The following is a 16,892-nucleotide window of genomic DNA, read 5'->3' as shown; positions in this document are numbered from 1 at the left end:
AAGATGAATATGAGACCAAGGTTCAGAATTACGGCTTTCATTTCATGGTATTTACTTCTAGATTTGTTAAACAAGTCAGGACAGAGCACTTTTTTTTAAGTCACCCACTTTTCAAGTGCGCAAAAGTATTGGAACAGACATGATGACTGTATTCTCACGACCATAAGGTGCACTTAAAAGTCTTAAATTTTCTCCAAAATGGACGGGGCGCCTTATAATGTGGCGCGCCATATGTCTGTACCAAGTTCCAAAATCTATAAATGATGTGTGACGAGTGCTCCGCTTGACTGACTGGGAGCATTTCCTGCCGACACGCTGCTTATATAGAGGAAGGGTTGACTGAGGACAGCATACGGACGTAAAGGGAGAAGGATGCATGTGACAGAGGACGCTAAAAACACACCCCCAGTATATACCTACTGTTCCGGTATGTGCATCGGTTTGGCTAAGGACCCCCGAAAATGGCACCTACGAAGAGACACTCTTACGAAGCACAGTTTAAACTGCAAGCTATCAATTACGTGGAGGAATATGGGAATCGAGCAGCCGCGAGAGAATTCAAGAGCAACGAGCAGGAAAACGAGCTTCGCCAAGTCAAGAAGACAAAGCTGAGTTTCCGCGGAAACAAGGCGGTAAATTAAAATGAATAACATTTAATATTTGGTGGCATAACCCTTACTTTCAATAACTGCATCAAGCCTCCGACCCATTGACTTCACCAGACTGTTGCATTCGTCATTTGAAATGCAGCTTCTTTCAGTTTGTTTCTGGGGATTTCTCCATTCAGTCTCCTCAGGAGGTAAAATGCCTGCTCTATTGTGTTAAAGTCCGGTGATTGACTTGGCCAGTCTAAGAGCTTCCACTTTCCCCCCCTGATGAAGTCCTTTGTTGTGTTGGCAGTGTGTTTTGGGTCATTGTCTTGTTGCATGATGAAGCTTCACCCGATTAGTTTGGAGATATACAGTGAGTACGGAAAGTATTCAGACCCCCTAAAAGTTTTCACTCTTTGTTATAGTGCAGCCGTTTGCTAAAATCATGTAAGTTAATTTTTTCCCTCAATGTACACACAGCACCTCATATTGACAGAAAAAAATGAATTGTTGAAATCTTTGCAGATTTATTAAAAAAGAAAAACTGAAATATCACACAGCCAGAGATGCTCAATTGGGTTTAAGTCAGGGCTCTGGCTGGGCCATTCAAGTTGTTCTGAAGCCAGTCCTTTGTTATTTTACCTGTGTGCTTACAGTCATTGCCTTGTTTGAAGGTGAACCTTCAGCCCAGTCTGACTTCCTGAGCACTTTGGAGAAGGTTGTCATCCAGGATATCCCTGTACTTGGCCGCATTCATCTTTCCTTTGATTGCAACTAGTCGTCCTGTCCCTGCAGCTGAATAACACCCCCACAGGATGATGCTGCCACCACCATGCTTCACTGTTTGGACTGTATTGGACAGGTGATGAGCAGTGCCTGGTTTTCTCCACATTTGCCACTTAGAATTAAGGCCAACAATTTATATCTTGGTCTCATTAGACCAGAAAATCTTATTTCTAACCATCTTTGAGTCCTTCAGATGTTTTTTTTAAATATTTTATTTTTTTAAGCAAACTCCATGCGGGCTTTCATGTGTCTTGCACTGACGAGATGCTTCCATCGGGCCACTGCCATAAAGCCCTGACTGGTGGAGGGCTGGAGTGATGGTTGACTTTCTAGAACTTTCTCCCATCTCCCGACTGCATCTCTGGAGCTCAGCCACACTGATCTTTGGGTTCTTCTTTACCTCTCTCACCAAGGCTCCTCTCCCCCAATTGCTCAGTTTGGCCAGACGGTCAGCTCTAGGAAGGGTTTTAGTCGTCCCAAACGGCTTCCATTTAAGGATTATGGAGGCCACTATGCTCTTAGGAACCTTAAGTGCAGCAGAATTTTTTTGTAACCTTGCCAGATCTGTGCCATGGCACAATTCTGTCTCTGAGCTCTTCAGGCAGTTCCTTTGACCTCATGATTCTCATTTGCTCTGACATGCATTGTGAGCTGTAAGGTCTTCTATAGATGGTGTGTGGCTTTCCTAATCAAGTCTAATCACTATAGAACCATCTCAAGAGTGATCAGAAGAAATGGACAGCACCCGAGTTAAATGTGTCACAGCAAAGGGTCTGAATACTTATGGCTGTGTGATATTTCAGTTTTTCTTTTTTAATAAATCTGCAAAAAATCAACAATTCTGTTTTTTTCTGTCAATATGGGGGGCTGTGTGTACATTGAGGAAAAAAAATGAACTTAATATATTTTTGGAAATGGCTGCAATATAACAAGAGTGAAAAATTTAAGGGGGTCTGAATACTTTACGTACCCATTGTATATATTCTCTGTACTGGTTATCCTCACGAGGGTGTCAAGTGTGCTGCAGCATATTCCAGTTGACTGCGTGAGGGGGGGTGGGGGGTACATCCTGAACTGGTCCCCAGCCAATTGCAGGGCACAAATAGAAAATCAACCATTCACATTTACATTCACACCTATGAACAATTTAGTCTTCAATTAACCTACCATGCATGTTTTGGGAACATGTGAGGAAACCGGAGTACTTGAAGAAAACCCACGCAGGCACTGGGAGAACATGCGTACTTCAAACATGGCTGGATTTTTTTTAACCCAGGACCTCAGAACTGTGAGGCAGATGTGCTAACCAGTTGACCCACTGTGCTCCTGTACAATTATACATATTATACATGTATAATAGATACATTATTATTAATCCTCTGCTGTTTCCTACATTATCATGTTGCTCAAAATGAACCACCACAGCTCACTTGTCTATGAAGGGCATACACAATAATGAAAAGCGCTCATACACACAACAGATTTTTTTCTCCACAACTGACATGCTCTCATTCTCAGTACTGAGCCACTCATACACACAGCTGAACGCTCTCATAAACACTGCTAAAATTCTCTTTGTGGACACCTGTATTTTGTCAAGTAAGGCTACTACTGCTTTGGTAAAGCTATTTGCAGACTTGGGCAGACATTTGAGCTATTTCAAAGAGTGTTTTAGTTTGAAAAGTAGAAGGGGTTCCATTTCAACCACAACCAGTCATACTGCAATATGCACAGATGGATGGATATATACAGTGCTATGAAAAAGTATTGGCCCCCTTCTCAATTTTATTTTTATTTTTTTGCATAGTTTCCCCACTTTGTTTAAGAAATGCAAATATCAGACAAAGATAACCCAAGTAAAGATAAAATTCAGTTTTTAAATTCTGCTCTTTACCCAAAAATTCTGGAGGAGGATGTTTGGCCATCAGTCTGTGACCTCAAGCTGAAGCGCGCTTGGGTTCTTGGTACTGATTTATGAGCAGCTTTCATCTGGTTTCATGACCACATATATATGTACATCCATATATTTTCTAGATTGCTTATCCTCTTTAAGGTTTTGGGTGAGCTGTAGCCTATCCAGCTGACTATGGACAGTCTAGTATTTTCGATTAACCTACCAAGCATGTGTTTGGAATGTGGGAGGAAGCCAGAGTAGCCTACTCGCAGAAAACCCTTGCAAGCATGGGGAGAACATGCAAACTCCACTTAGGAAGACCAGGGCCCAGATTTGAACTCCCAATCTCAGCACTTTGAGACATGTGCTAACCGCTAGTCCACTGTGGCATACGCATTGTAGATGTACATTTAAAAAAACCTGTAGAACGTAACTATGTCAGGTAAGTTTGCATTTGAAGTTTACATAATATGCTAAAAAAGACTAAAAGAATGCAGCACTAGTAACACCTTCTCGGATGTGTTTAGGAAGACAAAAGAGAGGGCAAAATAGCAAGAACAAATAGTGTGGTTAAGATTTTATATATAATGAGAGGTGTGGTTTGAATCTGAGTTACTACCTTCCTGTATGTGTATGTGTATAGATGGACGGCAAAGCAGGCATGCCCTGTTACTAATAATATAAAAAACAAGAAAAAAAACAAAACATGGTATCTATACAAGCCTGATAATAATAAGGGCAGTGACAGCAGCTGCTCTTCTGCCTGGAGATGTTGCTGTGCTGTGGATGCTGTGGATTAACCATGATGGACAGAAGCTTGTTCATTGTACTTTTTTCTGCAACAGATGTCAGGGTGTCCAACTCTGTGCCTCCAAGAGAGGCTGGCTTTTTTTTTTTTAAATTATTTTTTTCACGCTACCCTCCCAACACAAAACTGCATACATGAGGGCGTACTCTACAGCGACAAGTAGGGTGCAAAAGTGATTCGTGTCAGCACAACAGCAAAAACACTGGTGACCCCTAACCGTGGCTACGACTGCAAATGTATTTTGTGCTACTATTTTTTTCTTCTTTTTGTGCTGCTACAAATTTATTTTGTGTTGCTACAATTTTGTTTTCTTTTTACCATTTTTTTTGATGCGCTACTACAACTAACTTTTGCACAAAATGTACCTCGATATCTCCATCACAGATTGGAAGAACATCTGCAGTGTTTTGTTTTTTTTCCCCAGATGTTAAAGGAATCCAGTCTTGTCAAGAAGTGCAGGTGGATCTCTCCTGTCCTTCATGGCATAAGCATTGGTAGTACAGTCCAATCTTGAATCCAGCTGCACACCAAAGTATTTGTACTTCTATACAGTCTCCACTCTGTCCCCTTTTACTGTATGCAAACCAGTTGTAGGTTGTTTACATGTTCTCCCTCTGCTTGCGTGGGTTTTCTCCAGATACTCTGGCTTCCTTCCACATTCCCAAGAAGTATGTATGTAAGGTTAATTGAAGACTATATCATCCTTAGCTGTATGTGAGAGTGAATTGTTGTTTGTCAATATGTGCTCTGCGAGTGGCTGGCAACGAGTCCAGGCTGTACCCCACATCTGGCCCAAAGTCGGCTAAGATAAGCTCCAAGCGGGAGAGAAATAAATGGATGGATGGAATTTGGTTGAAGAAACTGTGGATAGGCAGACCATACCACCACCACCACCACCATGTCACATGCTAATTCTTGCTTTAGCCTAAAACATTTTAATCTTATCAAGCCATCTGTCTGGGGGAGACCACTGCATAGTTTTGGCTCTCTCTGCAATTTTGAGCCCTCCTCTATTTTGTTGGTCAATTGAATTAGACAACTGGTTCTCATGTGAGTGTAGTTTTCTTCGTGGCTTTCCTGCAGTTACTCTGGTTGAGGACGTTCCAAGATAAGCAGTCTGGTGAGTTTTTATACACTTGTCTACAGTGATAATGATAGCAAATCCACCCATTTACTGTCCTGGCAAGAAAAATGGCTCACTGATTTAGTCAGGTTAATTATGAAGACCTGCCAAAAGTGTATGTACATTGGAGCTGATGACATAATAATCCGGGACTGTATTGATATTTGCTATTCCTAACTGTCTGATTGGAGGAAACACAATATTATGATATTAAAGGACATAGTTACACAAAAGGGTGGAAGCACGTCCTCTATTAGAGCATAGCAAAGTATTTCATATTACAACAAAACTAAATGTAGTAAATACGTTTAATGTATCCTACAGAAGAAAGCATTATCTAAAGATTGCAAAAATATTCACATCGGTGGAACATCTTCTTAACCACACTCAGAGATAGTCTATTTTCCCACTGCTATAGCTCTCAAGTGGAAATCTAACACTTGTGTTACCTAGGCTCCAAGCTAGAGAAAGGATGCGTGTCAGGGGTGCTGACCCTAAAAGGCCGGGTTTCATTACTTGATCATGTACAGTACGAGCTTACAAGGCAGGGCTCATATTGTTGTTGAAATTTGCAGCCACTTTCTGTGAAACTGCTTTAAATCTATTTGGTACATTTTTATGATTACGTAGAATTGCCTTCCATGAATTTTACAAATGGCTCCTATGTTCTTCCATGTTTGTTACAGTATATTCTGTAGATATGGGCACACTAAAATGCAGCGTGAGGATAAAACAGTCATTGATGAGAGAAAACTTCCCCAGGAGAGAACTTTTTTGGTCATGAAGATAGCTGTTGTGTGTCCGTACTAGCTGCACCAGTAGCAGAAACACCCACTATCGAGCATGGATTACTTTTGCATTTAACTGGGGAGCAGTTTCTTTTGTTTCTGTGAATTCTCATCAACATCCTATGTGAAGGTCTTCTGTTTTAACGCAGATCGCTTGGTCAACTGATTGGGATACCTTTCTTTTTTCATGTGGACTTTTTGTCAATTTTGTCAAAAAAACGTGTGTTCCGTTCGTGTTCGAAGGCAAGAATTACAAAAATGGAGCATGCGTGAGCTGGAGGGAACCTTCCACTGGTTTATCATATAGGAGGAGTAGCGCTGGTAAATGAAAGAAGAACAAAATTATTAGTACACTCACATGTATCGAAGTAATCCCTCATCAAAAGCAGAAAGGTTGTGTTTATGCTTTCAGAGAGAGCAATATAAGTTATGTGATTATTTAAAGTTCAATGGCCAGAGAAACGTTCATTTCCTCATTGTTTTTGTAGACAGCAGAGAGAACAGTTTTAGCCTCTTACATTTCCCCCCCATCTGGTCCTCCAGATGGACAGCATTTACTGCTATATCTTTGAACAGCTCTTTCTTTCCAGGTGTATCATGAGCAGTCAACATATGTCGTACGATAGCTTGTCTCTTTGAACTCGGATTTGGGTGTGAAGAATATAAGGACAAATAACATGTCTTTGATCTATGGAGATAAATACATTTGGACTCATTTTTGTTTCAATATCTGTTGGTGCTGCAGTGTGAGAGTCAAAGCTGTTATTAGATACAATACAGCTTTTCTGATGTTTCCGTAGTTCTAAGAGATAACCTGACAAACCCACAGACAGACTCGTGAAAGTTAATCATTGGTGGGATGTTGATAGAATCCGAGCTACAGATAGTGAGTGAGTCAGTCGACCTTCTGGAAGCACCAGATATACACCTGGGTGAGTAGCATAGAATGAAAAAAGATACAGGTAGGCCAGGCCACCACTTACTTTTTTGATTGTCATCGTAAAGTTGTAAATGGTAGTACAGACACAAGCACTAATTATGACATTAAATGGGGTTCTGTTCCTTGTAGAGAGGCGGGTTCCTGCAACTTTTGATTGTTTTTTAATTTGTCTGCTTTTTGTTTGCCTTAGTAAGTGTAGTGACAGTGTCCTTCTTTTATGTTTGTTTTTGATGCAATATTTGAACATCACATAATTATCTTAGTGGGAAATTGTAAAAAATGTAATTACAACTACTACTATTTCTACAACGACTGCCACTTGTTTGCCTTAGCAACCATCCCAATAATGTTGTAGCCTATATTAGTTGAATAAAAATGTAATTAATTTAGGAGAAAATAATAAGCTGGAAGCGACGCCTGCAATACTTCTGGTTTAGCATAATTAAAATTACAGCATTATAAATCAAGCTATTTTATCTAGTAAAGGGGCACCACATCACTTTTTAGATGTACAAACCCAATTCCAATGAAGTTGGGACGTTGTGTTAAACATAAATAAAAACAGAATACAATGATTTGCAAATCATGTTCAAACTATATTTTAATTGAATACACTACAAAGACAAGACATTTAATGTTCAAAGTGATAAACTTTATTGTTTTTAGTAATGTGTTATATGGTTTTATTGTGTAACTGGTCTGGGTGTGAGCATGGGTGTTTTATTGCAGAAAGGATAAAATGTAAATCAGATAAGGGTGTGGGAGTGTGATGCAGGAAAGCTCCCGGAAGGGTGCATGTGGAGGCCACAAGGAACATCTGTCGGAGACGACAATGGCTGCGGGGGGTTGCTGTAAACTTTATGAGAAACAAAAATGTGGAGACACAGATTGGAGCCAGCGGCAAATGCCCATCAGATTTGACATCAGACATTCAAGTTTGCAGAAATACAGTCACCAGTGGCGTTCGTGTAAAGTTCTTCAAATATTAGATCACATTTGAGTCCAGTGAAGACTGGGATCAGTTAATCCGGGTTTTCCGCCACCTGTGGGGGTCGCTCATGTATCGTCTATTGTCCCAGCCGAGATGTGCAGGTGTCACGGCGCACAGCAGGAACGAGAAGTCTTTGTTGTTGAGGCTCCCCAGGCTGGCTGATGATGGAAGTTAATTAATTTAGCGTTGTCTTTGTTTCAGCTTTGATGCTCTGTGGGTTTGTAATTCACTTAGTGTCCGCATTCTAAACCAGGTGTCTGTGTCTCTGCTTTGATGCTTAGACTTGTATTTCACTTAGCGTCTGTGTGCGAAGTTGAATCTGCCGTGCTCCGTGGTCGTCCACTTCGGCGGGCGGGAGCGTCAATAGTGATGCGGCTTGGTCTGGAGTTTTTTGGGGTCACAGGTCCATCGGGCGAGAGCGTGTCCGTTACAATAGATTCTCTTGTCCACTGTCAGCAGTTTGCTGTATCATATACTTTATCTAACAACTGCACTGAATCTACTGATATATACCACTGAGGCTTTGGCTTCTTATTTAGAGGAAATTAGAAAGAAAACATGAAGGGCCAGGCGAAACACTTTAGTTTTATTTTAATAGTATTCGAATTAAACTGTCAAGCATTTCAGAAAAACATTCTCATCAAACAAAACATAACCACTTTTTCATAACCTCTAGATGGCGGCATACATTTATAAAATGGGAAAGTTTTTTTTATTTTATTATCCCCTATACCTATGTATAATGCGCACCATTGATTTTTGAATTTTTTTTTGGGGGGGTGTGCATTATACATGAGAAGTGACGGTAGCTTGTTCAGTACACTATAAATCTATATAAATATAGTATACCTATTGTACCACTCATTTAACTCAGTTTGTTAAATACATTGTAAACCCTGGATAGACTCAACAACAACAGTGTCAAATTAGTGTTTTTATTCATTGTGGTGCTGATGAGTCACAAGTCAAATGGGAGCTCTTTTGCCTTGCACAAGAAGCAGTACAAATTTAGCAAACAAAGGTAAGTATGCACTTATGTATAATGTAGCTAATTTGTTTCCTGGTGACAGTTCGAGCAGCACTGACCAGGTTGTCACTCTGTTGCACACAACCCACAGTCAGGGTTTCATGAAAACAGTGCAACATAAATGTAACACAACAGTTAAATAAGACACACAATCAACGAACTACGGGTAGCGAACACACATGTTACGTTAATCCTCAGGATTAACATCTTTATTACAGCAACAAGTCAACATTTTATGGCGCAATGCATACTGGGAACCACACAGCTTCACAATTCTGCTGCATGCCAAATACAGTCACTCTATGTGTGACGTCATCAAAAATCCCATGATGCAGTGCAAACTATAGTTAATTACTGTTATTACTACTATTAACCACTTGAAAGTATTTCACTGTAAGGTATGTGGTAAATAACTGTAGAATTAACAAGAATGTCTAACAGTGTGCTTTGTCTCACTAAATTCAAAATCAAAGCTCATCCATCTCTCAAAACTGGCATAAACTTGATCTCTGGTGGACCTGTGTATTGGCGGGGGTGGGGCCAATGTCTGCATTGTTTGAGGTCAAACACATAATTACATTAAGATAAGCAATGAAAAAATACAATTTACTGAAAATTCACAAGTAATATTGGTAAATTAGTAATACAAAACCAGTTGGTTGGAGTAAAAACTATTGATTTGACTTAAAAGTACAATTCCACTAAGAAAGTACATGTAAAAGTTGTTTCATCACAATCAACAAGTAATATTAACAAATGAGATTAATTTAAATTATATATACACGTCTCTTTGAGTTCAATATAAATCTGGGTTTATAGTGCAAGATGGCTTTTTAGAGGAATGAAGAAGAATGTCGCTAGCTACTAATAAATTAAAGTTTGTCCATGTTTCGATTGGATTTGTAAGACTAAATAGCTTGAAAAACAGAATTCCTAACAGTTTCAAATGCCCCAAAATAAAGCTAATAGTATTTTATGACCACTTGATGGGAGAATAAGTCTTTCACTTCATATTGGCCAACATTCCAAATATGCAGAGATGCCAACCCTGACAATACGTATTCACATTGTCACATTCATATCCCGTTGGTGTGAATTTGAGTGCAAAGATTTGTTTGTCCATATGTGCCCTCTGTTTAAATGATAAGCAGTCTACTTTTATCTCTTGCCCATAGTCAGCTAAGGCTCCAGATGAGGACAAGTGCTACAGAAAATGGATGGATGGACTTTTAATGTTCTTTAGTTACTTGGTGCGCACCCTCCCGTTTTCACACTGAGTTGTGTGTGTGTTTGTTTGTGTGAGCCTAAAGCTCAAAATATAAGCGCATATTTATATCATAATATATATAAACACTTATAGCATCTTATACAGTGGGTACAGAAAGTATTCAGACCCCCTTAAAAATTTCACTCTTTTCTATATTGCAGCCATTTGCTAAAATAATTTCAGTTCATTTTTTCCACATTAATGTACACACAGCAACCCATATTGACAGAAAAAAAGGAATTGATGAAATTTTTGAAGATTTATTAAAAAGAAAAACTGAAATATCACACAACCATAAGTATTCAGACCCTTTGCTCAGTATTTAGTAGAAGCACCCTTTTGAGCTAATACAGCCATGAGGCTGTTTAGGAATGATGCAACAAGTTTTTCACACCTGGATTTTGGGCTTTGCCATTCCTCCTTGCAGATTCTCTCCAGTTCTGTCAGGTTGGATGATGAACGTTGGTGGGGAGCCATTTTCAGGTCTTTCCAGAGATGCTTGGTTGGGTTTAAGTCAGGGTTCTGGCTGGGCGATTCAAAAACAGTCACGGAGTTGTTCTGAAGCCACTCCATTATTTTAGCTGTGCGCTTATGGTCATTGTCTTTTTTGAAGGTGACCCTTAGGCCCAGTCTGACTTCCTGAGCACTTTGGAGAAGGTTGTCATCCAGGATATCCCTGTACTTGGCCGCATTCATCTTTTCTTCGATTGCAACCAGGCTCCCTGTCTCTGCAGCTGAAAAACACCCCTACAGTATGAAGCTGCCACCACCATGCTTCACTGTTTGGACTGTATTGGACAGGTGATGAGCAGTGCCTGGTTTTCTCCACATATGCCACTTAGAATTAAGGCCAAAAAGTTCTATATTGATCTCATCAGACCAGAGAATCTTATTTCTCACCATCTTGGAGTCCTTCAGGTGTTTTTTTGTTGTTGTTTTTTTAAGCAAACTCCATGCGGGCTTTCATGTGTCTTGCACTGAGGAGAGGCTTCCGTCGGGCGTCTCTGCCATGAAGCCCCGACTGGTGGAGGGCTGCAGTGATGGTTGACTTTCTAGAACTTTCTCCCATCTCCCGACTGCATCTCTGGAGCTCAGCCACACTGATCTTTGGGTTTTTCTTTACCTCTCTCACCAAGGCTCTTCTTCCCTGATTGCTAGGTTCGGGCGGGCGGCCAGCTCTAGAAAGGGTTCTGATCGTCCCCGACGTCTTCCATTTCAGGATTATGGAGGCCACTGTGCTCTTAGGAACCTTAAGTGCAGCAGACATTTTTTTGCAACCTTGGCCCGATCTGTGCCTTGCCACAATTCGGTCTCTGGGCTCTTCAGGCAGTTCCTTTGACCTCATGATTCTCATTTGCTCTGACATGCACTGTGAGCTGTAAGGTCTTATATAGACAGTGGTGTGGCTTTCCTAATCAAGGCCAATCAGTATAATCAAACACAACCGGACTCCAATGAATGTGTAGAACTATTTTAAGGATGATCATAAGAAATGGACAGCATCCGCGTTAAATATGAGTGTCACAGCAAAGGGTCTGAATACTTATGGCTGTGTGATATTTCAGTTTTTCTTTTTTAATAAATCAGGAAACATTTCCACGATTACGTTTTTTTTCTGTCAATATGGGGTGCTGTGTGTACATTAATGACGAAAAAAATTAACTTAAATGGTTTTAACAAATAGCTGCAATATAACAAAGAGTGAAAATTTTAAGGGGGTCTGAAAACTTTCCGTACCCACTGTAATATGATACCCCAGTTTTAATGGAAGTTGTATTGTTGAGAATATGGCTAAAAATCTTTAGTGCTTATTTATCCAAGGTTACTCACCCAATAACAAAGCTCTTATCAGTTGTAAAGTTAATTTGTCATTATTGCCTCTGTCTCAAGATTAAATCCCAAACTTGTGACTGGTGCTGTAATGTGGCAAAGTCATTTCCTTTTGAAATAGATTTTCTTTAGAATTTTCACACTTCCTCATATTGGTTGTGAAATGTGCTTTTTCTGCTTATGTGTTCTAGATAAACTGAAGGTATGACATATTTATATAGATTATGTCCATGTCTTTCACACCAAGGGATTCCTGAATCCCTAAAATGGATAAACCGCAGATGTCTGACCCAGCTGAACAGAGTGGCTCTGACAAAACCCCTGCAAAGGTTAGTGTATGAAATCGCAACAAAGCTATGTTGAGCTATGTTTATCTACAGTATTTCAGCTATGCATGTTTAGGCAGTAAAAGGTGCAAATGTTTCAGTGGATATATTGCAGATTAGTACAGAAAATGAGCAGGACAGCAACAAAAGTAAAGCAGGCCCATTAGATACATAGGCACATGCTTTCAAAATATAATAATATACAAACACTTATCTGCGATATACCTAAAGTCATACTTTAAAGTCAGCATTTTAAATGTGGTGAACATTATGCGTGCACATTCATGTTGGACAAAAACAAATGTCTTATAATGACTGAATGAAGTACTGTATTAACTGAGCAAAAAATGATAGCTGAACGGGATCGATCCATTGTACACTGTAATTATGTATACTGATAGTAAAATGATTTTCTAACAGCATGTATTAAATCACCTAATTTACAAAATCATAACTTATCTTATTATTTTGTTTGCCCATTACCCCGCACCAGCTTGATGCTTTGATTTATAATCAAATTCACATTTTTCCCCACTAATATAATTATGGTTGATCCTTGTTGCTGTATTTTAACAGTGAAGATGCATCGCCTCTGAAATATACTTTCATTGAACATTTGAGCAAACAAAATAATTGTAAGGCACATGTGAAACAAATCTTCCTTCATCAAAAAGTGTTTGTTTTTGTACAGCGTCGTAGCACAGATGTGCTTAGGCTATATTCCTTGCCTGGATTATACATTATACGAGCTGTACATTACAAATGTAGTTCATCATAATATTAATCAAATTGGATATTTTAACATGGTGCAATTTACATTCATCCCTTTCACTGATGCCGTGCTTGAAAATTACAGCGAATAATCAGATGTGTATTCAGTCAACCGTGCGAAACAAATAAGGGAAGAAGGTGAAATCATTCGACCTAACCTTTACCATGCACATTTGTTTAGAATAAAAATTTTAATTAATTTATTAATTTACGCAGTAGCTTGCTATATTACGGTATAGTATATACTGTGTATACTGTAACATGAACAAGCCACGCTATTGAACCATCCAACTTCATCAGCCCACAATTGACTGCTGCGTTTACTCCTTACAATAATAGGTACATTTCAAATGTTTTAGACAATATTTGTGAAAATAAAATAATAATAAATGAATAAAAATATGATTTTCCAAGATAGTCGCAGATTATTCTTTTAATAATATTACATTGCCTAAATGTCAGCTTTCCCGACAAAATGTGTCATTATCTATAGCACAGTGCCATGAATTTTATGTACATTTCATACAGTTCGTTAACTCCCAATGGCCAAAGTCATTCAAATTATACTCTGGTCTTGTTTGCACACATCTGCATGCTCCATCTTAGCTCATGTAAAGAGCAGTATGTTGTGTATGGTTTACCTCCTCCATGTATTGCACTTTTTTTTTTTATACAACTCCAATTCCAATGAAGTTGGGACGTTGTGTTAAACATAAATAAAAACAGAATACAATGATTTTCAAATCATGTTCAACCTATATTTAATTTTATGGCTGCAACACGTTACAAAAAAGCTGGGACAGGTGGCAAAAAAGACTGAGAAAGTTGAGGAATGCTCATCAAACACCTGTTTGGAACATTCCACAGGTGAACAGGCTAGTTGGGAACAGGTGGGTGCCATGATTGGGTAGAATAGGATCATCTGTTGTCCATGACTCCCACACCGCTTTTTTCGGGGGTCCTTAGCCAAACCGATGTTGTTTTGCACAATGCACACCCGGGAAATGCTCCCAGTCAGTCAAGCGGTAAAAAAAATACAAAATAATAATAATTTTAAAAACAACACCCCAGCGTGGGGCCGTGGCTTTAGCGTCCTCCTTCACGCACCGTCCCTTGTCCTCAGCCACATCCGCTTTTCCTCTGTGTAAGCAGCGTGTCGGCAGGAAATGTTTTAAAAAATATATAAAAAATGTCTAGCGGAGCACTCATCACACAACAACATTTATAGATGTTGGAACTCGGTGCACACATAAGGCGCACCACATTATAAGGCGCCCCGTCCATTTTGGAGAAAATTTAAGACTTTTAAGTGCGCCTTATGGTCGTGAAAATACGGTAGTCTTATTGTGAGTTTTTATTTTTTAGTCTTGTTTGTTTTTGTACAGTACCTCATGCCTTCTTACAGTAGCAATTCAATCTACCATATGTTGTAGCAGTTAATGTTAAGTGACCCAGATTGCTGACGTGGTACATTTATTAGTATTATTTATCTAGGTAAGGTAACTAAGAACATAATCTCTGTTGCTATGCTGACCTGACTGCACACAGCAGCGTAAAACAAAACTACATACAGTACACAGTACATAATGGAAGTTCTTGTTTTTGAATTAACCTTGACTTTGATCAACAACAGTTTGATTTCCCTTGCAAGACCTCTAACCTGAGTTTGTATGACGAATGGCACTTTTGTGTGCTCCCTCAATAGCAGCGGGTGACATCCTGTCTGCTGTGTGCAGCCTTCTTTGGTGCCTTTGGCTCGTCTTTCCTTTACGGCTACAACCTGTCTGTCGTCAATGCTCCAGCATTGGTAAGCTAAACTGCTCTCGAGTATGCAAGCATCATCATTCCACTCTTGTTTTCCTACCTCATTTCATATAGTCATGAGTGGGACTCAGTAATCATGACTCACGTGCAGTAACTCACGTGCGCCTACTTTGTTTCTTGCTAAAAATGTGTACCAAAATTGCAAATTGTCTTCACTTTTACGAACAATAGGATAGGATTAACCGCAAACTCTTTTTTTTTTTTTTTTTCAGTTGCTACTTAACCCATATTTGTGTCAGTCTATCACTAACCTATGCTAATGCAGCAGTTACGTCATAATTACAGTAAATATTTGTTTGAAAACCACTATGGCATAGATATAAAACAATCAAATTGATTTTGGTTGGATTTGGATGACCAGTAGGTTGGATTTACATTTCTGGTCTGTGCCCGATTTCAATTTAATGCCTAGAGTGGATAATATTTTTTATCGTATATTTACGTATAATTTCAAGCGACACATTTATTGAAACAAGCTGAAGGTGCACAGGCTCAAATTTAGGTTAACTACACACGTATGTCAACACTGGAGAGGAACTGTGACAGTATGAAACCAAATGGTTTTTGACTGGACCCGAAAGCAGACTGACACAGACACAGGGGAAGCAGTTGGTAGAGGTTTTATTGGGGGTTGCGCGAGGTCCCTTTCCTCTTCGGCCCGGAGGATATGACGTCCATGATTTCCAAAAACAATTTGAAATGTGGACTCATCAGACCATAGCACACTTTTTTCACTTTGCGTTAGTCCATATCAGATGAGCTCGGTCCCAGCGAAACTGATGGCGTTTCTGGTTGTTGTTGATATACGGCTTTGGCTTTGCATGGTAGAGTTTTAACTTGCATTTGTAGATGTTGCGACAAACTGTGTTAAATGACTGGTTTTCAGAAGTGTTCTTGAGCCCACGTGGCAATATCCTTTACACCAGTTGTGTCAAACTCATCTTAGTTCGCGGGCCACATACACCCCAATTTGTATCTGATGTGGGCTGGACCAGTATATCTGTGACCTTGTAAGCTATAAATAACAACAATAAAATTTTATTACCATTTTTTTGGGTGCACATAATTTCAACTACATTTGGGAAAATATTCACATTTATTGATTATCTCAATCTCAAATGTCATAAAAAGAATTTGTGCAATTTCAACAATATTAAGAATCAATGTTTTCATTTACAGTTGCACCTTCTAGATCACCGTAGAGCTATAAACTGTACGTACCTCTTGTAAAACAACTTATTTAGAAATAATTTTAAATTTACATAAATTTCCACATCCATCTGGAAAATTTGAAAGGCTCAACTGACCCATCACCCCATACAAAGTAAAGTGTGTACAAAATAAATGTATTAGCTATGTCTAAGGGCATACCTATATCCACAGTAAGTGCAAAATAGAAACTTAAATTAGTTGCTTATTTAATACTCACCCATGTAGCTTACCATAAAAAACTGTAAACAAACAATGAATCCATCCATTTTCTGAGCCACTTCTCCTCACTAGGGTCACGGGCGTGCTGGAGCCCATCCCAGCCATCGTCGGGCAGGAAGCGGGGTACACCCTGAACTGGTTGCCAGCCAATCGCAGGGCACATACAAACAAACAACCATTCACACTCACATTCACACCTACGGGCAATTTAGAGTTGTCAATTAACCTACCATGCATGTTTTTGGGAATGGGGGAGGAAACCGGAGTGCCCGGAGAAAACCCACGCAGGCACGGGGAGAACATGCAAACTCCACACAGGCGGGACCGGGGATTGAACCCCGCTCCTCAGAACTGTGAGGCAGTCGTCCACTGCGCCGCCCAATGAATCCTCTCCAACTATTAGCATGCATTGAATTAGCTTTTAGCCTACATGGAACTAAGAAGAACTGAATTTTGCCTTTTTCCTGTCAGGAGGTCGCTGCAACAGCGAGTCACT

The 16,892-nt window shown here is 39.6% G+C and overlaps 1 protein-coding gene across 5 annotated transcripts in view; it reads left to right on the top strand.

Annotated features, from left to right (window-relative positions):
• Nucleotides 1-6,887: 6,887 nt before the first annotated feature.
• slc2a9l2 (solute carrier family 2 member 9, like 2) overlaps nt 6,888-16,892 on the top strand; it is an 81,372-nt gene continuing 71,367 nt past the window's right edge. For 3 of the 5 annotated variants that reach the window (XM_061785472.1, XM_061785477.1, XM_061785475.1), the window contains exons 1-3: nt 6,888-6,921; nt 12,292-12,373; nt 14,847-14,948. In XM_061785472.1, coding sequence (XP_061641456.1) covers nt 12,311-12,373; nt 14,847-14,948 — 165 coding nt within the window. In that variant the 5' untranslated portion in view covers nt 6,888-6,921; nt 12,292-12,310. Of the gene's footprint in view, nt 6,922-12,235; nt 12,374-14,846; nt 14,949-16,892 lie in introns of those variants that run through there. The other 2 variants (XM_061785473.1, XM_061785474.1) reach the window with 2 other exon arrangements.

Source organism: Phyllopteryx taeniolatus, chromosome 9 (genome assembly GCF_024500385.1).
Source record: "Phyllopteryx taeniolatus isolate TA_2022b chromosome 9, UOR_Ptae_1.2, whole genome shotgun sequence".
NCBI lineage: Eukaryota > Metazoa > Chordata > Actinopteri > Syngnathiformes > Syngnathidae > Phyllopteryx > Phyllopteryx taeniolatus.
Note: the sequence above shows the minus strand (reverse complement) of the source record. Positions and strands in the feature narration are given on the sequence as shown.